Source organism: Eleutherodactylus coqui, chromosome 11 (genome assembly GCF_035609145.1).
Source record: "Eleutherodactylus coqui strain aEleCoq1 chromosome 11, aEleCoq1.hap1, whole genome shotgun sequence".
Lineage (NCBI taxonomy): Eukaryota > Metazoa > Chordata > Amphibia > Anura > Eleutherodactylidae > Eleutherodactylus > Eleutherodactylus coqui.
The window spans coordinates 117524356-117547678 of NC_089847.1; the positions used below are offsets into that span (position 1 = coordinate 117524356).

At 45.7% G+C, this 23323-nt stretch overlaps 1 protein-coding gene across 2 annotated transcripts in view; it reads right to left on the reverse strand.

Annotated features, from left to right (window-relative positions):
* CSTPP1 (centriolar satellite-associated tubulin polyglutamylase complex regulator 1) overlaps positions 1–23323 on the reverse strand; it is a 129641-nt gene that overhangs the window by 68343 nt on the left and 37975 nt on the right. For both annotated transcript variants that reach the window (XM_066583372.1, XM_066583373.1), the window contains exon 2: positions 10778–10880. In XM_066583372.1, coding sequence (XP_066439469.1) covers positions 10778–10880 — 103 coding nt within the window. The remainder of the gene's footprint in view (positions 1–10777; positions 10881–23323) is intronic.

Genomic DNA, 23323 nt, shown 5'->3' on the forward strand with positions numbered 1-23323 from the left:
TATAAGGCTTAATGTTGCCTTTCTTTAAAAGGGTATTGCCCGTGACAAACTCAGATAGGTCAGGAGTAAAAGTATCCCAGACAATTACCAAATTATGTCAACTACCCATTGGATGTACATGCTATTGAGTTCTATAGAGGAGACGTAAATGTTACTAGCAGGTGCGTCGCCTCTCATTAGCGCCCCCCCCCCCCCCTCCACTTCCTTTTTTGATAATGCGATCCAGTGCTTTTCCCCATTCACCTGCCCTCCTGTGACCTGCATGCAACCTCACTCCCTCAGCTGCAGTATCTGCAGAAACACATCCTCTTGGCTTTGTGTTCAGAGCTTGGAGAGCTTATCGGAGAGGGCACTGTAGGGGAGGGCGGCAGTTTTAGCAGGTGCCTTTCTATAAATCAGAATCCATGTATAATTCTATCCCCGAGGCTGTTTAAACAGTATTTGTTACAGCCGAGGCTATAAAATAATTACATTGTTTTCTTTTAAGCCAGCCGCCACATTCCTGAGAAACTTGTATCTTTTCTTCAAAAGGTGTAGAAGTTCAGTGTATTAATAGTTTGTTCGACTTCACCGGTCTGTCCCCACATCAATCAAAAGACCCCCAACTATCACTGGGGACGAAGGAATAGAAATCGTTAGAGGAACAGATGAAGGCTTCAGCTCTCTTCACTAGTTCTACTCTTATCGATCTCCCTTTCTTTCTACTATTGCTCCAGGTTTTTGAAATCCGTATTCTGCAAGGACCATGCTAACAAAATGCACTTTTCCAATTAGACAAACACCTGCTTCTTAGGATTCTTTTATATGGGATTGTCATCTTAGAGATAATTTAATTGCTCCTGTGCTTTTACACAGGAGCAATGATCGCTCAGTGATTGGAGGTGGAGCAGGAAGAAAATCACTCTGGTCACCTGGCTCCATTTACAGTAAACGGGTAACAGGTCATCTATGATTGACTACATGTTTACATGGGCTGGGGATCTTTCTTTTCAGGGTGGTCACTCCACTATATAATCTACAGGTTAGTATTAGGTTCCTGCACAGGGTCGTCCTTTTCAGGGCAGTTACTCCACTACATCATCTACGGGTTAGTAGTAAGTTCGTGCAGGGGGGTGTCCTTTTCAGGGTGGTCACTCCACTATATCCTCTACAGGTTAGAATTAGATTCCTGTGCTGAGTCGTCCGTTTTAGTGTGGTCACTCCACTACATCATCTACGGGTTAGTATTAAAGGGGTTGTCCCGCGAAAGCAAGTGGGGTTATACACTTCTGTATGGCCATATTAATGCACTTTGTAATGTACATTGTGCATTAATTATGAGCCATACAGAAGTTATCAGAAGTTATTCACTTACCTGTTCCGTTGCTAGCGTCCTCGTCTCCATGGTGCCGTCTAATTTTCAGCGTCTAATCGCCGGATTAGACGCGCTTGCGCAGTCCGGTCTTCTTCTCTTCTGAATGGGGCCGCTCGTGCCGGAGAGCGGCTCCGTGTAGCTCCGCCCCGTCACGTGCCGATTCCAGCCAATCAGGAGGCTGGAATCGGCAATGGACCGCACAGAAGCCCTGCGGTCCACCGAGGGAGAAGATCCCGGCGGCCATCTTCACCAGGTAAGTAAGAAGTCACCGGAGCGCGGGGATTCAGGTAAGCACTGTCCGGTTTTCTTTTTTAACCAGTGCATCGGGTTTGTCTCGCGCCGAACGGGGGGGCTGTTGAAAAAAAAAAAACCCGTTTCGGCGCGGGACAACCCCTTTAAGTTCATGCAGGGGGGTGTCCTTTTCAGGGTAGTCATTCCACTATATCATCTACAGGGTAGTATTAAGCTCCTGTGCGGGGTTGTCCTTTTCAAGTTGGTCACTCCGCTATATCCTCTACAGGTTAAAAATTAGATTCCTGTGCCGATCCGTCAAATTTAGTGTGGTCACTCCACTATACCATCTACGGGTTTGTGCTTGCGAGGATTAGGGTGCAAATAACTTTTATTAACTTTAAGAAAAACCTATGTTTTATTATATAATACAGCACACTCTTGTGTGATTTTTTTTATGGGCCAATCGTCATTTGATTTTTATACTTGCTGAAACTAAACAATGAATGATAAGCAAACAAATTATTGTTCATCGTTCAGTCGCTGGCAGCATTTACACTGAACGATTATGGTTCAGATTCCCACTATCCAATGAGGAGGTGAACTATAATGTTCTGTGTCAAAGGGCTCTAAATCAGTCTCTTGTGTATTGAAACATATTGGCAGATACTTAGAATTTTCCTGTATGGTAGAGCCTCAACTCTAAGGGTCCTATTACACAGGATGATTGTTAGGTGTTAAAGCGCCCAACAGTCTTCTCAGTAAGGCCTCCTTCCCACGAACGGATTTCCGCCGCGTAATTCGCGGCAGAAATCCGCTGCGTTGCCCGCAGCTATTAGGTTCTATTGAATCTAATAGCTCAGGGCACACGGTGCGGAATTCCACCGCGGAATTCCGCACCGTGAAATCTCCCGTCCTCACCCGCGGCATGCTCTATTTGCCGCGGGTGTACGCGCGGACGGCTTCCATTGCAGTCAATGGAAGCCGTCTGTTCACGCCATCTTCCGCTGTAGCACAGCGGAAGATAGCGTGAAAACGCTTCCCCGCCCACCGCCGCCGCGTCATGTGACGCGGTGGGTGTGTCACATGACGCGGCGGAGGTGGGCGGGGAAGTGTCATGCGGGAGCAAGGACGCCGAATCCGAGGGAAGTTTGGGGTCTCCTGGGGGGGCGCCGTGACGGGCTCCGCCACGGAATTTCGCGGCGGAGCCCGTCGCGGCCGTGTGCAGCCAGCCTATGGAGGCAGAGAGGGCCAGAGATCGCTCTGACCAGCCACCTCCATTCACAGTAAACAGGTAGTCATTTATAGATGCATCACTGCCTATTTACATAGGCCGATCGTCGTTCAGTTTTTATGCCTGCCTAAACTGAACTACAAACAATAAGCAAACAAATTCGTTTGTCGTTCAGTTGCTGGCAGCATTTACAATAAACAATCATTATTCAGACTCCTGCGATCCAGCTAGGATCTGAACAATAATCGTTCTGCGTAAAAGGGCCCTTAGGATTAAAAAATGGCAACAAAAACAATCTTGGGACAACTTTGGTCTCTGTCATCTCAAGGGCTGTTTACACGCGACAGTTCTTTAATGCTGAAAAATCGTTATATTGAGCAAATGTTTCCCGTGGAAACATCTGCAGTGATTACACAATCAGCAAGAATTTGCTTGTTTGTCATTGATCAAATATTTTAAGATGACCTAAAAATGATCATTTGTTGGTGTTCTATACCCCTTGTGTCAACAGGCATCCGCTAATCCTTAGCAGAAAAGGCAGGAGGAAGGAAGATTGATCTCAAAAGCGAACAAGATGATGAAAAAACATTATGGTTACCTAGAATGTTAAAACTTGTTATCAAATCGGAACGTGTTTTAACAAATGTATCTTTACATATCAAAGGACTCTTAGGATCTGATTCATAGGTTAGATCAGTGGTGGCGAACCTATGGCACGCGTGCCAGAGGCGGCACTCAGAGCCTTCCCAGCAGGCACTCGCCGCCATCGGCCGCTCACCACATTAGTAAATACTGGCAGGGGTGCCGCAGCTCCCCTGCTGGTATTCACTCAGCAGCGCTGCTAGAAGCGCTCATCCCGGTGCACACTGTGATGTCAGTGTGCATCTGGGATCCTCCTCCCCCCTCCTCTGATGTCTCCTACTTGGTTCCGCAAGAGCAGGGGAGGGGAGGAGGTGTCCGGCAGCACGTCACACTGTGCTCCTGGGATCAGTGGCAGAAACAGCGCCAAGCAGAGGAGCTGGGTGGGGGTGGGGGTTGGGGATTTGGGTCTCAGAGGGGGGGTGCGCTATTGCTACAGGGGCCACTTTGGGATGTCGCTATTACTACTGGGGGCCACTGTGGGATGTCACTATTACTACTGGCTACTGTGGGATGTCACTATTACTACTGTCTACTGTGGGATGTCACTATTACTACTGGGGACGCTGTGAAGTGTCACTATTACTACTGGGGACCACTGTGGGCTGTCACTATTACCACTGAGACCACTGTGTGGTGTCACTATTAGTACTGGGCTGATGTGGGATGTCACTATTACTACTGTGGCCACTGTGGGATGTCACTATTACCACTGAGACCACTGTGTGGTGTCACTATTACTACTGGGGGGCCACTGTGAGATGTCACTATTACGACTGGGGCCACGGTGCGGTGTCACTATTACCGCTGGGGCCGCTGTGCGGGGTCACTATAACCACCAAAGCCACTCTGGGGGGGTCACTATTAGCGCTGGGGCTGCTCTCGGGGGGGGGGGGGTCACCCTTACTGCTGGGGCCACTCTGGGGGGGGGTAAATATCACTGCTGGGATATGTTTACGCGAAGTGGAAATGCTGTAGAATGTCCTCAGCGGAAATTTCCGTGGCAAATTCCACAGCAATTCCGCATCCAAAAGAAGTCAGAATCTGCACCCTGCCTATTTTGAAACAGCCTTGTCCTTTTAAGAACGACGGGGGTAAAAATCATACGTCGTGATAAGCCCCGCCCCCTGGCATGTTGGCACTTTACAATAAATAAGTGGGTTTTGAGTTGCAGTTTGGGCACTCTGTCTCTAAAAGGTTCGCCATCACTGGGTTAGATGATAAATATAGGAGGTGACCCTACCAATCACTAGAACAGGGGGGTCCCAATTCCGCCGTTCTTCACCGGAGGAATTGGGACCCCCAATGGCAGTTGACCCCCTAAATGGCAGTTGAACATAAATACCAATCAAGTTCTGTGGGAGTAAGAGAAACAGCACTGTGCGTAAGGAACAACAGGAGACTTGGGACCCCTTTTGTAGTGACTAGTGGGGGTACCAACGATGGGGCCACCAATGGTCATACATTTTCCATCTATCCTGTAGATAGGAGGTAACTTTAAATGTTGGCACAACCCCTTTAACTGTAGACTACCTGACGCACACTATATACATATATGGTGGGGATCCCCACCAATCAGCTGTTCGCTGGGCCTGCTGTCAGTGTGGAGAGTGCTGGTAGCAGATACTGCTGTCTACATTGCAGTGACCAGGGTTTGTACTGCAGACACAGTCCCACAGAATTCAATGGGAATTGTTCCTGCAGTATCAACCTGGACCACTGCAATACGAACAGCACTAACTGCTTCCAGCGCTGTTTGCAAGAGCAGGCCTGCCGAACAACTGAACATCGGGGAACCCAAGCAATGGACCCCCTCCGATCTTGAAGATAGGTCATCGGTCGTGAAACTAGTGGACAACCTTATATGGTTTTCTCGTGCAACGTTGCGGAGAGTAAAAAATCATCCATCAAAAGGGGTTCTGTGGTCATAAACAACTTGTCGACAAATATTGGGGTCCAGAGCCATGGAAAAATGTCCACTTGAATGAGATCTTTGCCTGCAATACCATTCTGGCCCACCGCAGCATGTACAGATCTGTGTGTTTCTGGCAACACACTTCTTCAGTATGGCCCATCAATCAGTTGATCGGTGGGGTTCCCACTGATCAACACTTGACAACCTATCATATAGATCATCAGTAGCTGAGAGCTGGAAATCCCCCCTAATTACCCAGGAACGTTGTATCTTTGACATATCCATTCCCTGGGATAAATGGACATCAATGAGACAATGTGCAGGGTCTCATGTCTTGGGGCGGTCATTGGTTCCAAGCAAATTAACAGGCAAGAAAAACACATCAAATCTACGTTCCGAGCATTTATGACTCTGTGTTCTTGAGGGTGCGAGGGGTCATCTGTTTAATAGTTACAGGATATTGCCTGTAAAAGGGTCTTATTAACCTTTTAATCACCAAGTGCCCATGACACAAATCAAGCATAAATACAAAATCTGCGCTCCGTCATCTTCAAGATTGGGTCTGCTTTTATAATGGCTGGGCTGAATAAGCATGTTATCTAAATAGAGCAGGAGGAACATCGGCAGTTGGCAGATACCTTTGGTGCCACTCAGGATCGGACAGGTGAAGATCCAACCTCCGAAACTACCTGATGGCAAACAGGGGAAGGCGTCTTCTAGGTTCGTCAGATATTAGACTGTTGGTGAATCTTACTAGAATCCACTATCTACATCCAGTTAAGAAAAATGAAATTGTCAAATCTGAACTTTGGGATTTTGTGAATATGGCTCTGCCATGTCAATGCTTGCGCGGTCTCTGTTCTGCAGATTGGTAAGATTGTGAGAGTTCTTGCCCACTTCAAACACCAGCTGGCATAGGGGTATACATTTTAGTATATCCAGGGCAAACTTAGACCAACTTGGTACTAGGACAGGTTCCTTTAGATTAAGGCTGCCTGTCCATGGGCGGGTTTGCATTGCGTTCCTCGCGGCGATAATCCGGCAACGGGGAACGCAATGCACGCTTTCCATAGTCATTGCGATTCTCCGCTCGCGGACAGCAATTCACAGCAACCAGGTCTGTGAACGTACATCAATTCAGAGACCATAAAACTCTCACACTCTTATCTCTGGACTAATTAGGGATTTAAGGCCCATTTAGACACAACGATAATCGCTCAAAAGATGTCGCTCAAGCGACTTTTGAGCGATCACCTTGCGCTGCCAGCGGAGGATGCAGAAGACAAGTGGGGTGTCCCCGCTTGTCTTCTGTATCCAGCTTTTCCCTGCACCAAGCGCCCAGCTGTTATACAACCGAGCGCTCGGAGCGGAGAATGCAGAAGACAAGCGGAGTGTCCCTGCTTGTCTTCTGCATACAGCTGTTCCCTGCTCTGAGCGCCTGGCTCTTATACAGCCGAGCGCCCGGAGCGGAGGATGCAGAAGAAAAGCGGGGTGTCTCTGCTTGTCTTCTGCATACAGCTGTTCCCCGCTCCTAGCACCCGGCTGTTATACAGTCGAGCGCTCGGAGCGGAGGATGCAGAAGACAAGCGGAGTGTCCCTGCTTGTCTTCTGCATACAGCTGTTCCCCGCTCTGAGCGCCTGGCTCTTATACAGCCGAGCGCCCGGAGCGGAGGATGCAGAAGACAAGCGGGGTGTCTCCGCTTGTCTTCTGCATACAGCTGTTCCCCGCTCCGAGCGCCCGGGTGTTATACAGTCGAGCGCTCGGAGCGGAGGATGCAGAAAACAAGCAGGGTCTGCATCCAGCTGTTCCCGGCTGAGAGCGCCTGGCTGTTATACAGCCGAGCGCTCGGGGCGGAGGATGCAGAACACAAGCGAGGTGTCCCCGCTTGTCTTCTGCATCAAGATGTTTTCTGCACAGAGCGCCCGGCTGTTATACAGCTGAGGGCTCCGTCCTGGGTATGGAGCACAGAGCTGGACCGCTCTGTTTTTCACACTCAGCCCGTTATCAGGGAGCCGGATACAGCTGAAACAATAGTATCAGCTGTATCCCGCTGTGAATCCCTGATAAGGCTCATCATCGTCTTTCAGCAAGCTGTGCTGAAAGACGATGAGTGACAGGAGAACGAAAACTGCACGATTTAAGTGCAGTTACACACAACGATTATTGTTTAAAAGACGGTTTTTGAGCGAATTTTTAGCGATAATCGTTGTGTCTAAATGGGCCTATATTCTCCAATATCATTCTGTTATTCTGTTTTGTGGTATGGCGATTAATCACGTTAGGTCTCTGCTCTTTTGTGTTTGTGCGTGTTTCTTCAAATATTTTTTTTTTTTTATATCAACCTGATGAAGAGACCTAAGTAGTCTCTAAAGTTTGCTGTAACATCCTTTTGTTAGCCATTAAAAGGTATAATTCTCTACAAAGTTATTATTTTGTTTCTCTTACTGAGAGCAATAACATTCAGATTATAATTTTTCTACGGAAAATAACGCATTATGTGGATCCTACTAAAGTCTGGCAAGTCTCCTACAGTCGAGCTTCAATGCCGAGGACCTGCCCAAAGTTCTGAAAAGACCAGTCATTTCAATTCCTTCCCAAGTTCAAGAACTGAATAGAACAAAAGGCGCTTTTTCTCTTGGTGTAACGTGTAAACTACAGATCATTAAATGCTTCCAATGCCCTCAAGGTGAATGCACGTAAGCGGGAACATCAAACAAGTGACCTGGAATCCAGTCGTCACAGGCATGGGCTCAGAAGAAGAGGAGGGGGGGGGGAGCAAGCCCTACGGGGGATACGGAAGCTTGGTTCATGATGCTGAGCACAGAGATGAGAGAAGGGATACAGAAGCTTATAATAAGTTAGCAAAGGCTGGTGCCCAAGTATCAACTGGAACATGAAGAACATATTGAAGTATGCAGAGGGCTTGGACGGGAAATAAAGGCAAATAGACAAATGCATACCGGTTTGGTGTGGAAACAAATATGTGCAGGACATGGCAGGAGAGTTCAGATATGTACCTGTATGTTATTTGTACAACTGGGAACTGTGGAAACTGCCAGGAGCAATCTGATAAGGATTCAGGAGCAATTCTACAAAAAGTGTAGAAAGAATCATTAAAAGCCGTCTTTTGAGCGATAATCGTTGCGTGTACCTGCACTGACATCGTGCAGTTTTCGTTATGCACTCGCTCATCGTTGCCTTTCAGCGTGCTGAAAGGCAACGATGAGCCTTATCAGGGATTCACAGCGGGATACAGCTGATACTATTGTTTCAGCTGGATCCCGCTGCCTGATTACAGGCTGGGTATGAAGAACAGAGTGGTCCAGCTGCGTTCTCCATACTCCGCTCGAAGCACTCGGCAGGCACTCAATGCAGAAAACAGTTAGATGCAGAAGACAAGCGGGGACATCCCGCTTGTCTTCTGCATCCTCTGCTGGGAGTGCTCGGCTGTATAACAGCCGGGCGCTCCCAGCGGGGAACAGCTGGATGCAGAAGACAAGCGGGGACACCCCGCTTGTCTTCTGCATCCTCCACTTTGAGCACTCGGCTGTATAATAGCCGGGCACATGGAGTGGGGAACAGCTGGATGCAGAAGACAAGCGGGGACACCTCGCTTGTCTTCTGCATCCTCTGCTCGCAGCGCAAGGTGATCGCTCATCTTCAGAAATCACCTTGCGCTGTAAATGACACAACGGTGATCGCTCAAAAGACATCTTTTGAGCGATCACCGTTGTGTGTAAATGGGCCCGGATAAGTGACAACATAGCCACTCTTATAGGCCCTATAGACTTGTCAGCGAGTTCTCCTAGATTCCTGAGTGGGATATACCTGCTGCCCCCATATAACTAGATAGATATGTAGGGCACCAATTGTAAAGGTTGAACAGAATTTTTAACACCTTGATAGACAACTGAAGGACTTCTGTATACTGATGATCCACAGGAAATGCCTTAAATACCCAATACGTGTGGTTTTAGAGGTGGGATTGACATCTAATAGCAGAATGGGCCTCGGTGACTCTAGTGCACCATTTTACGGCTGCTGCATGCTCTGTTGAGGCCTCTCCACTGAAGTCTATGGGAGTTGAATAAAGAGCCATGCATACATTGCCTTTGTTTTGCTGGCTAGAGGTCAGAATATCTAGATCCACAAATTATTGATAAGTTTGGATTTAAGGCTTCAGTTTATTTTAATATCTGGCCCTAGATCAGTGATGGGCAACCTTTTGAGCTCGGTGTGCCAAAATTCACCAAAAAACCAAGCATAACTCGGGTGGTGTGTCACTTCGAGAAAAAAATCCATAAATTTGCGATATTTATAGTTGAAATAACAAAAAAGTATAATTGTAATAACTGTATTTAGTAAGCCTAAAACACCCACAGCACAGGCCCTCGCCTCTCACTGCCTCCGCCCTCACTTATCTTAGTAATGATGAGCCCCCAGAAGTGAGAGTAGCCCCCCCACAGGAGCCCCCAGCAGTGACAGCGGCCCCCTACAGCGCACCCCACAGTGACTGCGGCCCCAAAGCAGCGACAGCGCCCCGCACAGCAGCCCCCCCCCAGCAGCGACAGCGTCCCCCGCAGCAGCGACAGCGTCCCCCTCAGCAGCAGCGACAGAGAACCCCCCCAGCTGTGACAGTGGCCCCCACAGCAGTGACAGTGCCCCCCCGATACCCACGTACTCACGTCCTGGAAGCTCTGCTGCTCCGCTGGCCTCTGCGCCGCTAGCAGAGATGATCTCCGCCACATACTGACGTTAGTGTGCTGCTGGACTCCTCCTCCCCGGACGCTCTCGCGGAATCAAGTGGTAAGACACGTCGGGGGAGGGGGGAGGAGGATCCCGGCTGCACACTGACATCACAGTGTGCGCCGGGATCAGTGCTGCTACCAGTAGGGCTGGTTAGTGAATACTAGCAGGGGAGCCGCGGCCCCTGCTAGTAATCACCAACAGGGTGAGTGTCCGAGAGCGGCCACGTGTCAGCGACTATGGCTACGCGTGTCAGTGCTGACACGCGTGTCATAGGTTCGCCATCACGGCCCTAGATGGTCAACTATTATCCTCTTCACAGGATTTGCGAAAAATGCTTGATACGGGTGCCAACTCTAGGACCTTCACCTACTGGCACAACTAGGGCCTGGGGACTTCACATTTTTGCAGGCATCTGCTACATTTTTGGCTTTGCTGTATTTTTTCAAATACATTTCTCTGGTCCAGGCATCTCCATGTGTGGTTGGTCAGCATGATGGTGATGCATAGTAGACGCACATTAAATAGTGATATAAAGGGAGGTTTCATGATTTCCTCATGTGTACAAGTGTTCACTTTCTGCTAATAGCAATGTCTTATTAATTAATATTATTTAAGAGGACAGACATTTACAGCATTAGAAGAAGAAATACTCACTACTCCGAGAAGAACTTGGCAATGCTGTTGGGTTCAACCTCATCTTTATGTTCGAGAAGCTGAGTGAGAGCATCTTCCATATAAGTTAGGACATGTCTCTGAGCTAGAGAAAATGGAAAGTAGACAACAAGATATTTACTTAGAGACCATGATTTATATACCACCAACATATTTCACAGCATTGTGGACCATTTAATACTAAGATGACACTATATGGGAATTTAATGCTTTCTAGGTTACATAGTTACATAGTATGTAAGGCTGAATGAAGACAATGTCCATCTAGTTCAGCTTGATTAAACCTCCTTGTTGATCCAGAGAAAGCCAATTAGCCCTTTCGGGAAAAAAATTCCTTCCCAACTCCCTAATGGCAGTCAGACTGTTCCCTGGATCAACCTCTAATAGTTCCTACCTGTCTGTAAGACCCTGATCAACAACCCTACTGGTCACCTAAAATTTATATCCTGGAATATCCTTCCGCTCTAGGAAGACATCCAGTCCCCTCCTAAACTCCTTTATGGATTTTGCCATCACCACGTCCTCAGGCAGACAGTTCTAGTCTCACTGCTCTTACAGTAAAGAACCCTTTTCTGTGTTGGTGATGAAATCTGCTTTCTTCTAGATGTAGAGGATGCCCTCTTGTTACCGTCGCAGTCCTGGGTATAAACAGATCATGGGAGAGATCCTTGTATTGTCCCCTCATGTAATTATACAGAGTTATTTGATCACCCCTTAGTCGTCTTTTTTCCAGGGTGAATAACCCCAGTTTTGATATCCTCTCTGGGTATTCCAGTCCTCCCATTCTGTTTATTAATTTAGTTGCCCTTCTTTGGACCCCCTCAAGCACTGTAACATCTTTCCTGAGCACCGGTGACCAGAACTGTAGGCAGATTTCCATGTGAGGCCTGACAAGTGCCTTATATAGTGGGAGGATAATGTTCTCGTCCCTCGCCCCTATACCTCTTTTAATGCACCCCAAGACTTTATTTGCCTTTGCAGCAGCTGACTGGCATTGATTGCTCCAGTTTAGTCTACAATCCACTAGTACCCACAGGTCTTTTTCCATCTTACTTTCCCCTAGCAGTACCCCATTTAGTGTATATTGGTGACATCCGTTTCTCCTGCCCATGTGCATAACCTTACATTTATCAACATTGTACTTCATTTGCCATTTTTCTCCCCAAGCCCCCAGCTTATCTAGGTCCGTTTGTAGCCGTACATTGCATTAATTATCTTGTATATTTTTGTGTCATCTGCAAATATTGACATTATACTCTGCAGTCCCTCTATCAGGTCATAGATAAATATATTGAACAGAATGGGGCCTAATACTGAACCCTGTGGCCCCCCACTAGCGACGGTGGCCCAATCAGAGTATGAACCGCTTATTACCACCCTCTGCTTTGTATGTCTGAGCCAATTCTTTACCCAGATACACACGTTTTCACCCAATCCGAGCTGTCTCATTTTATATATCAGCCTACTATGTGGCACAGTGTCAAATGCTTTAGAGAAGTCCAGATATACCAGATCAATAGACTCTCCCACGTCCAGCCTAGAGCTGACTTCATCGTACCCTTAGAACCCGTGCTGGTGAGGAGTTATTCCCTTGTTCTCCTTGAGGTATTCTACGATGGCGTCTCTTAGAAACCCCTCGAATATTTTTCCAGTTACTGAAGTGAGACTTACCGGCCTGTAGTTACCAGGCTCTCTTTTGGACCCCTTTTTGTATATTGAAACCACATTGGCAATGCGCCAATCCAGTGGTACAACCCCGGTCTTGATAGTATCCATAAATATTAGATATAGTGGCCTAGCTATCCCATCACTTAGTTCCCTTAGAACCCTTGCGTGTATTCCATCTGGGCCTGGCGATTTATGGATTTTAATCCTCTTTAACCGGTTCCGCACTTCCTCCTGTGTTAGGTATATAATATTTTGCCAGGGGTTCATTTTAACCCCCTGCATCTCGTGTGACATTTCCTTCTCTTTCGTGAATACACTTGAAAAGAAACTATTTAATAGGTTTGCCTTCCCCCCCATTATCTTCCTACACAGGAACGATCATCGCTAGTGAATGAGAGCAGAGCTGGATTGGGATCATTCCGGCCCACCAGTCTGCGTTCACAGTAAACAGGCCGTCGATCATAAATGAACAGCCGCCTATTTACACTGGCTGATTGTTGCTCATCGATCATTCATGCATTTATTTAGACTGAACGCTAATTCTTCATATTCTCACTGATTGCGGGAATCTGAACGATTTCTCAGACTGTGTAAAAGGACTCTTAATTATCAGTTTTATTCTTCTGTGACAGAAGCTGCAACACATTAATATATTTCCAGATGCAATTTTCTGAAAGCAGAAAATTAAAAAAAAAATTTTTAATTAAAAAAAAAAAAAAAAATCTACTTAATCAAAGCTAAATATTGTGTTTCTCGGACAATAAAGCTCAGGTTCGGCAAGGTGTTATTTTTGTTATCCCAGATCAGTCTCTAGTCATAGCCCCCCTGGCAATTCATACCACGTGTGACACAAGGTACCGTCAAGTATCAGTTTCTCAGCTAAGTGACCTACATATTTGCATGACCTCCAAGTCTTCCTCTTCTGTAATAAATTACAGAGCCGAGCCAATTCCCTCATAGCCAACTGTGCCATTAAATCAAATGCAGTCACTTGGAGGAAAAGTAATATTTACGCTTTCCTTTCGGAGCTCGTTGCCCTTTAAAAGCTTTAATTATACGGTTTTAACCCTGTAACATTTCATAAGTTGTTAATTTAAAGCCCATCAGCTAAGTGCTGTAAGTCAAGGCAATCGCAATCTTGTGTGCTTAATGTATTTCCTAGGACTTGTCGGAAGAAAGTTTTAATTTTTTAACCAAAAATAGGGTTAACGTGTCAGTAAGGCCAAAGGCACATGAGCAGGACGTTTTCGGTCCGTGTGCCGAGTCTACGACTGACTAGGTCCGGACAGTACATGGACACATAATGGTCAACGTGCCAAAATTGGCATCCATTTTTTGCGCTATTCTGAGCCAATTTGCAGACAATACTTGCCCGTTCACCCGTCCTTGTGCCGTCTAATCTATCTGTGATAACAGACAAGAGTAGGGCATGCAATAAATTTTCGACTATAATGGGGCCATGTGCTGTCCATGAAATACACGGACAGCAGACGGACGAAATATACAGCCGTGTGAATTGGTCCTTAGAAAGGGATGGTTTATTACTAGGATGTGCCGTCACTTTATGATTGGCTGAGCGTTAACTGTAGGCGGAGCCTAACACCACACTGTTTGTTTCTGCCAGGCTTACCATGCAGTCCTACAAGACTGAACAATGTGGCGTTGGGCTCATACCCTCCCCATCCTCCTTCCATCTAGAAATGCATTCTCTTGTCCTTGGACAGGTTTCGACAGGCTGCACAGATGGCGGCCATTTTTGTAGAATTCTTGGAAACCCCTTTAAGGACATGTTCATATGTAGAATAATCGCTGTGCGTCATCTCTGCACATCAATGCTCCTGGCCAATGTTCACTGTGAAGATGGACCTTGGTCTCTCGATTCTCGGAGGTTCCAGAAGTCACACGTCCAACAATCCTAGCGGTATGACAAAGCCTAGCAATATGACACAAGAGAGTCCCTGCAAAGTTCCGAGCTGAACTCAGAGAGAACTAGATAGCCGTCCCTGAACTGGAGTGCAAGAGGGCAGAGTTTTTGTGCCAAGTCAAGGGCGATCAATGGATGTTACATCATATTCTATTTTCTTTCGCTCTACAAATGACAAGTGGGAAGTGTGATTTCTCCATGATTCACAAGGGTAGTATTGCCCCTCACGTCTAGTGTTTACACCACATTTGCCACTCAGACAGTGGTGATAAGCGGCCAAGTCCTATTTTTAATAGGCAACTCATTTACTGTAAAAAGCATCTTTAGATATAGAAGACTAGATTCAAAGGGCATCAAGCAATGTTTGATATTCCCTGTGATGGTAGTGAAGAGGTTGTTCAATTACCGGACAACCCCACTTCGATAGGGCTGATGCCTCCGCATGCCGCCGGGATCCAGTTCTGCAGCCTCGCTGTGGTCCCAGTGGTTGTTGTGATTGCTGACATCACAGGAACTCAAAAAAAGAGGAGCGTGGCAGCATAGGTGGTGCAAAAGTAACTAGAGGTACACTTCATTCTTCCAGAATGACAAAGTGTACCTCTAGTTATTTTTGTACCACCCATGTTTTTCTGGAATTGTCGTGGGTCCGCGATTTGGGCTCCTTGGTGGCCGTGCATTGTTGCTGCCTTGCTGAAAACGGCTATCAGGTTTGTGCTGCTGGCAGACCTGTGATTCAAAAGTGCAGATAAAGGGGCAGCATAGATAGAGAGTTTTCAAATAAAAAAAGTATTTATTGTTCCATGTCCAATAAAAAAAAGCTACGTTTTGGCCTTTTATGGCCTTTTTCAAGCTTGAAAAAGGCAATGAAAACCCAAAATGTTGCTTTTTTTTATTGAAACCTCTCCATCTATGCTGCCACTTTTTTTGCACTTTTAGATACTTTAGGGGCCCTTGGTTCAGGTCCTTTTAGGGTCTTTGTATTTTTTCCACCTCGCCTTACCAGGACTTTTGCCCGTTTTTGTGATTGTGACCGTGAGGCGCAGGAACTCAGGTGACTGCGGCAGCCAATGAGAGGCTGCCGTGTCACATTCCTGAACTCCTTACATCATGGTGCTCAAAATGTGAGCACGGATGTCAGGAGAACAAGCAGCGACGTTGCAGCTTCTCATTGGCTGCAGCAGTCACCTGCGTTCCTGTGACGTCAGTGATCACAACCATCACCGGGAACCACAGCTGAGCTGCAGCACTGGATCTCAGGGCCAATAGAGGGCTAAGTATGTTTCAGTTTATTATTTTAATTCCTTCCGCCCTATTGAAGCGGAGTTGTCCAGTACCCAGACTACCCCTTTAAAGGTTTGCTGCCAGGTTTGCCCATTATTGTTGACCTTTTGTTATCAGAGAAAATGATTATTGGTGACCCTTCTAGCTAAAAGGAATTATCCAAAGCAGACAACCCCTCTAAAGAAGTTTCTATCTTTTTAGATCCACTTGACCAGATTTTGCTGACCAGCTAGTATCCAATGCTTTGTCCGGTGGGTTGGATTGACTAAAATACCCCCAAAAAAACTTTTGACAAACATTCTCCATGGTGTTGAATACTCTTCTATAAAAAAGTCTAAAGTATTACGGAAGCGATATCTTTATTGGCCAACCAGAAAAATTACATTTGCAAGCTTTCGAGACTTCTTTGGGCCTCTTCATCAAGCTAGTATTCATACCAACTTGATTAGGACGACTTAAGGCCCTTTTACACGCAAAGATGATCGCTCAAAAGATGGCTTTTGAGCAATCATTTTAGATAAACCACTAATTGCTACTAATGCCAATTAGTAGTTTATTAATGTATGCGAGCCACCGGGAGCTATATATTCAGAGAACAGCGGGTGGTCTGTTCTCTAAATACATTCCCTTTGTTCTGCCGTGGGGCTGACAGCTGAGACCATGTTATCAGCACTCCCCGCGGAGAACACAGCGTGAAGTCTCTGCTATCAGCTCTTTTGCCGAACGATGGATTTTATGCTGAACACAAAATTATAGTTCGGCAGAAAAGTGAAAGATGGGCACATTTACACGCAACGATATTGCTCAAAAAGATGGCTTTTGAGCGAGTGTAAAAGGCCCTTAAGTATCCTTGATAGCTTAAAAATATTTTTTTTTCTGGTTAGCCAATAAAGGTATCATCTCCAAAATACTTTGGAGTTTGCTTTTAATAGAAGAGTATTTAACCTTATGGAGAAGGTTTGCCAAAAATGTTTTTTTTTCCAATTCTTACAGTGAATCTAACCCACTGGACAAAGTATTGGATACCAGCTGGTCAGCAAAATCTGGTCAAGTATATCTAAAAAGAAGTTATAAATTTGTTTAAAGGGGGTTGTCTGCTTTGGACAATTTCTTTTATCTAGAAGGGTCATCAATGATGTCCTGCCCCTGCGATATCACATGGTCAAGAATAATCCATAGGCGAACCAGGCAGCAAACCTTTAAAGGGGTTGTGTGGTTACTGGACAACGCCACTTCAAAAGAAGGAGTTAAAATAATAAACTGAAATATACTTACCCCTCCGTGGCCATATAATAAGATAAAAGTATTTAACATCATATAGATTTTTCTGGCTAACACGGTACCCCGCTATATTTGTGTTACGATTATGTGGGCAAACTAAACACAGGGTCCACACGAGTGTGACTAAAGAGGACAGGGTACGCACACAGGTTTCAGGAAACTGACCCAGTGCTACCGGGAGGTTGACCTAGCCCTACCTAAGCGGGGACATTGCCCCAATAAGGGCAGCCCAGCGGTCTTCGGATCTGGGCCCTAGCTGATCCTAGGAGCCACGCACCAGAATAGGACGCATTCACATGCCACATGACAGAGACTGAACAACAGGACACACAGAGCCGGAATACACAGCATACAGCAGCCACAATGCAAACACTAATAGTAGATGATAAGCTGAATATAAATGCGAGGTGTTAGTTCTTACATTGGCCAATAAACTTACGCTGCAAGGCTCCTCGTATCTTGCAGTCCCTACACTAGCAAGGCACATCTACTAGAGGGCCCTAGGGGCCAACCTAGTGCAGACATAGCATACAAGCTCAGCAGACCAAACTAACACAAAATAAACGTACAAATGGACATGAACCGCAAGGCACAGATCACACAGCAAGCTGCAACAGAACACATAGCAGGTAACAGGACACGTCACAGATACATCCAAACAGTACAAGACCAGCCTCAGACTGACCAGGAGCTGGATTTATATGTGAGCCCAGACCCAGGAGATTGGCTAGCAGGAAGAACCACACCCAGCCAGCTCAATCAATTAACCCTGAGAGTGCTGTGCTGCTGGAAGCACAGGAGTACAACATGTCTCAGCAGCACACGTAACAATTTGCTCTACATTGTGCCAAACTTCCCGCTAAAGTTGGCTCATGCTACTGGATTGACTTGCTTAACTCACCCGTCAATCTCATACTATACTGTGATGGAATGGTGAACAGACTGCACTCCATCAATGAGATTTTGGTTGTTAAGGAGATCAGGTCGGTAAAATAATCTCATAAGGAGCCTTAACGTTTGCCAAGAAGTGATTGGACAACACGTAAAAAGAGCAGTCACTTAAGATGTGCTTTAGGAGACAGAGATTGTGTCTGATATGATAATCATCCTTTTTAATGCTCGACATAACACCTAACACCGTTTCTTATGCATCCTATGTTGCAAGGAGCGGATGGGTAATTATGCCATTAAGGTAGTTTGCAATTATCCTCTTGAAGTGACTGAACTCTTGTAACCCAGCAATCTGTATTAGCGCACAGCAGGAAACATGGAAGTGTGCACATTTAACACTTATTAAGAAAAATTAGCCTCAACATAGGCAGAAATTCAAGTGGTCTAATGTGGAATTTGAGCACGGAGCTTCAGGATAATCTGGAACCTCACAAGACCAGATGAACATGATAAAGCAGAAAGAACCAATTATAGTGAAAACTCTTAAAGCCGACCAACAAAAAGTGATCCTCTAGAGAGGTGGTCTACTGAAAGAAGAGGTCGGTATACACAGATTATGATGGACCCGAATATCTGAAACATTGATAGTAGGCACAACTCCCACTGATTTAAATGAAAGCTGCGCCTGCAGTTACAAGCACCAGCCACTACACAAGGGTCGGAGCAGTGCTTCCACTCCGACCCCGGTGTATTCTAACAGGTCCTGCCTGGAAAATCCATTCAACATCGGTTGAGCGATTCCCAGCCTGTAAGCTGTGGCACCCTTGTTGGGAATCACGGGTCCAGGTAAAAAGAAGTGTTTCATTGTAGGTTATGTTCACAAGGGGTAGATATACTGAGTATTTTTTGCAGCAGATTTGCATGTAGGAAGTAGTAACAAAGTGGATGGGGTGTACAGAAATCCCATCCAAACGCTGCGTACAAAAAAAAAAAAATCAGCAGCATAAACGGCAAAGTTAATGAACAAAAGGGACATCCAAATCCAATCAATATTTGGTGTGACTACCCTTTGCCTTCAAAACAGCATCAATTCTTCTAGATGCTCATGGATTTTGTAGGATTATAGTCAGGTGTATGATTAACCAAGTATACTAAACAGGTGATAAGGATCATCATTTTCGTATGTAGTTTGAAAAACAGTCATTAACTGAAGCAGAAACAGCTGTGTAGGAGGCTTAAAACTGAGCGAGGAACAGCCAGTCTGCTACAAATGTGAGGTTGTGGAAGACAGTTTCATATTATGGTATATATTGCACTCACCTTCTGCATCTCTCCCCCTACACTCCTGAAGAGCTTTGCCCGCTGAGCCTCCGGTTTATGCATCCTGGCCTCCAGTGATGATGTGTCATATTGGCTAGTAACCACTACAGCCAACCATAGGCTGCAGTGGTCATGAGGGTCAAGACGCCATCAACAGAGGCAAAAACCAGTGGGGAGAAGGGACCTTTTTTGGAGACCAGATCTATAGCAGTAAATCTGCTGCTGAGGAACTCCCTATAGATTAGCTGCCAGATTTTCCACATGATTAAAATCTGATTGCAGCATATTATATGGTAGCATCTTAGGTTTTGACAGTTCTGCTTGAAGGATCGTTTCGAGATAGTTATCAATGGCCTATTACTTGGACACACCACCAACATTGAAGTAGTAGAAGTCCAACCACTGTCATCCCTGCCAACTTTAGACTATAGTTGCACTAGGAAAGCAACTTACTACTTCATCTCATGTGGTCTCCGCTTGGCTTTTCCAGGTGACCTCAGCCAAGTATAGTCAATGATTATCCATACAACCTTCAGAAAAAGCCAAATGGAGTCGTCAAGAGATCAACTGTCATTACTGCTACTTTGGGTGGCTTTACATCTGCGGCAGGAATTCTACTTTCCTGTTGCATTCGGGGAGCAGAAAAGGGAAATCCCCGTGGCCAAATGACTCTATCTCTGGACGGAACCCAACAGCGCCGGACGAACCCCACTGACTATAATGGGATCTGCCCACTTTCCGCCCAGTTGCCCATGCAGCACTTTTTCTCTACTGATATTTGCAGCCTGATCTGTGGCAGAACGTTTGGCCGGGGGTTCTGATGCAGATGTGAAACCGGCCTTTGTTTTAGCGATTGGATGGGGCAAAAGCTGTCAAATACCCACCAATCGGACATAGGTGGTCTATGCTAGTAATATATCATCAATGTCTATCCTGGGATACCCCCTTTAACCCCTTCCCGCTCCAGGGCCTAAGTTTACGTCCTGGCAGCGGGGTACTTACCGCAACAAGGCGTAAACTTACGCCCTGGGGATAGAGCGAGATCACTTATGATCTCGCGCTATCCCGCAGCGGGAGCCAGCTGTCAGTCATAGCCAGCCTCTTGCTGCAACAGCGAGGGTGCATCGGAGATATGCCCCCCGCTGTTAACACCTTCCCTGCCACGATCTATGTAGACGCCAGACTTGCCACAGGCTGTGATCGCTGTATAAGCGATAAGGCATGGCAGGGCAAAATAAAATGAATAAAAAAAAGAAAAAAAAAAGGTAAAAAAAGAAAATTAAAACCCCACATATTTGGTATTGTCGCGTCCATAACGACGCATACAATAAGCTGCACGTGCTTTTGACTGTGCAGGGGAAAAAAACACTAAAAAACTGAGGCAAAATGCTAATTTTTAGCATTTTGCCTCCCTAAAAACGCGATAAAAGTGATCAAAAAAGCCGTATGTACCCCAAAATGGTACCAATAAAAACTACAGCTCGTCTCGCAAAAATTAAGCCCTCATAGAGCTCCGTCCATGGAAAAATAAAAAAGTTACAGGACTTTGAATGCAGTGATTTAGAAAAGAAAAAAAGAATTCCAAAAAAAGGGTTTTTATTGCAGAAAAGTGGGGGGAAAAAAAAAAAAATTAAGAATTTTGGTATCGCTGTAACTGTACCGACCCGCAGAAAAAATGGATTATGACATTTATGCTGCATGATTAACGCTGTAAAAAAAAAAAAATCTATGGCAGAATTGATGCATTTTCTCTCCCTACGATCATAAAAAAAATAATAAAACTTTTACAATATAGTCTTATGCACCCAAAAATGGCGCTAATAAAAACTGAAGTTCGCCACACAAAAAAAAAGCCCTTATACGGCCGCGACGACGGAAAACTAAAAAAGTTATGGCTTTTGAAAAATGGAGAAGAAAATCCGCCAAAAATCGTTGCGTCCTTAAACCCAAAATAGGCCGTGTCATTAAGGGGTTAAGGCTGATATTTACACTGGCCAATCTCATTACGGCCCAGATTCTGTCTCTCTAAAGGACCGTAAGCAAAGCAACATTGGCCCTACTGGCCCAGACGGGAGGAAACCACCTCGCCGGCTGTGACGACTCTAAGGATGGAAATGTCCTCGGGAACAATCTTACAAATAAAATGCCATGAATAACCCATGAGCAGGCAAACAATTTGTGTCGAAATACAACTTTTTATCATTGCATCCAATTCGATTAGAGAAGGGAATGTCTGGAAAACGGAATTACTATAAAAACAGCGTACATAATGTTTCAATAAAGATTCTGTCCACATCCTTTACTGGAACGTAAAATCCACGACTACCGCCGCATACTTGGGAACTGAAGGCCATTCAATAATCATGATGTAAGGCTTGTTTTCTTTTTTTTCTGGGAAACTCGAAGCGTAGAAGCCTTGGGGTGACATCTGACTTCTCGTTTAACTTCTTGGCTTGAGGTTTAAAAAGAGAACAATACATCTTAAAGAGCTCTTGACAGGAAGAAATAACTGTAACAGGCTATAACCCCAGACGAAATATCACGTTTCGTAACATGATGTACAGTAAAAACGGTGGAATGAAAACAACCATCGTCAAATGTTGGGCACATTATTAAAACAAATCTCCATTTAGTCCTTTGATATTTTGCATTGTTAGTAACACACGACCCCCGAATACCCCACCACCCCCTCCCCCTTCTGTAAGCCCAATAAATCTTTGTCTCTATGGTGGCTTAAAGCCATCCTTCAGTTTCGGCTAGCAGTTGTTCTTCCCTGACGTTCCTCCGATTCACCCATCCTGGTTCCCACTTTCGGCCACCCAATATGGCCGAAGCAATCTTCAAACGATCTAATCCCTACAGTGCATTGTTAGACTACCATTGCATTTCTATCTGCTCTCTGATTGGCCCAAGCTGCTCTCGTGATCAGCAATAGTCGGACGGCCTCTATTGACTTCAATGGAGACCGTCTGTGCGAAATCCGTGACAAAATAGAGCATGCTATGATTTTTCTTCCACTCGCGAAATACACAGCTTGTATCCACGAGTGTGAGCGATAAAGTGATTTGACATGCTTTTCCATGTCTGCGTTTTGCCCCATGGATTCCGCAATTGGAATCCGCCCGTGTGAGCTGGGCCTAAGGGTCCTTTTACAAGGGTCTATTCTCAACCCAATGTAACAAGCACTGATCAGCAAAGCATGCCGATTGACGCTTGTTTATATTCCTTTTTTACGGGTCGAGAATTGCTGATATGGGGACGAATGATCGTTGTCCCAATAGAGCCGGTTGTACATCTCCCATCCATACATGGACATGTACAGCCAACCAGCAAATATTTTTATGCTTGCTAGAAAACAATAATCAGCAAAGGAATGAGCATTTGCTTGTTCACTGGCTTTTCCTTGTCTGTCTTACATGGCCCGACGACCAGGCAGACATTCGTGCCCAATAATCGGATCTTTGAACGATAAATCAGCTAAGGAACCTGTCACCATTTATGAGCTCCATAAACGAAGTCCTAGTGCTCATAGGCCAGATCCCAAGAAGTCCGGGGATGAATTTTTTATACTCCCCAGATTCTCCGGTCCTGGGCTGTCACCCGTGGAAGTCGGCACATGGACAGTGCTGTGGACTCTCTTCTACAAGCTGTGCGCATGGACAGCATGAAGAGATGAGTCCACTGCACGGTCCATGCAACAACTTTCATGTGTGACAGCACAGGAATGGGAAGTCGGGCGAGTATAGAAAGTACATCCCTGGACTCCTTGGGACTGGGCTTATGAGCACCCTAACTTTGTTCATGGTGCTCATTGGTGATGACAGGTTCCCCTTAATAAAGGCTGTAGAGGTACTGACAATTCATCCAAACTTACAAGTGGTCGGAAGTTTAGTCAGTTCACATCTGGAGATAAACAATGGAAATCCACCTCAATGGTTGCAGAATTCTTCATACCACCTTGAAGGAGCTAAGGTATTGACAGTCACTTTCACCACAGTCAAAGTAAATTTCCCTAATATTCATCATAAGGCTTTATATAATTAGAAGGATTTTCCCATGGGAAACGTATTACCACGGAAGTAAAGTAACTTTTTGCCTACTGGAACGTTGTTCTGCACATGGCCAAATCTTTGTGCCTCCAGTCACTCTTGGCAGATGACGGC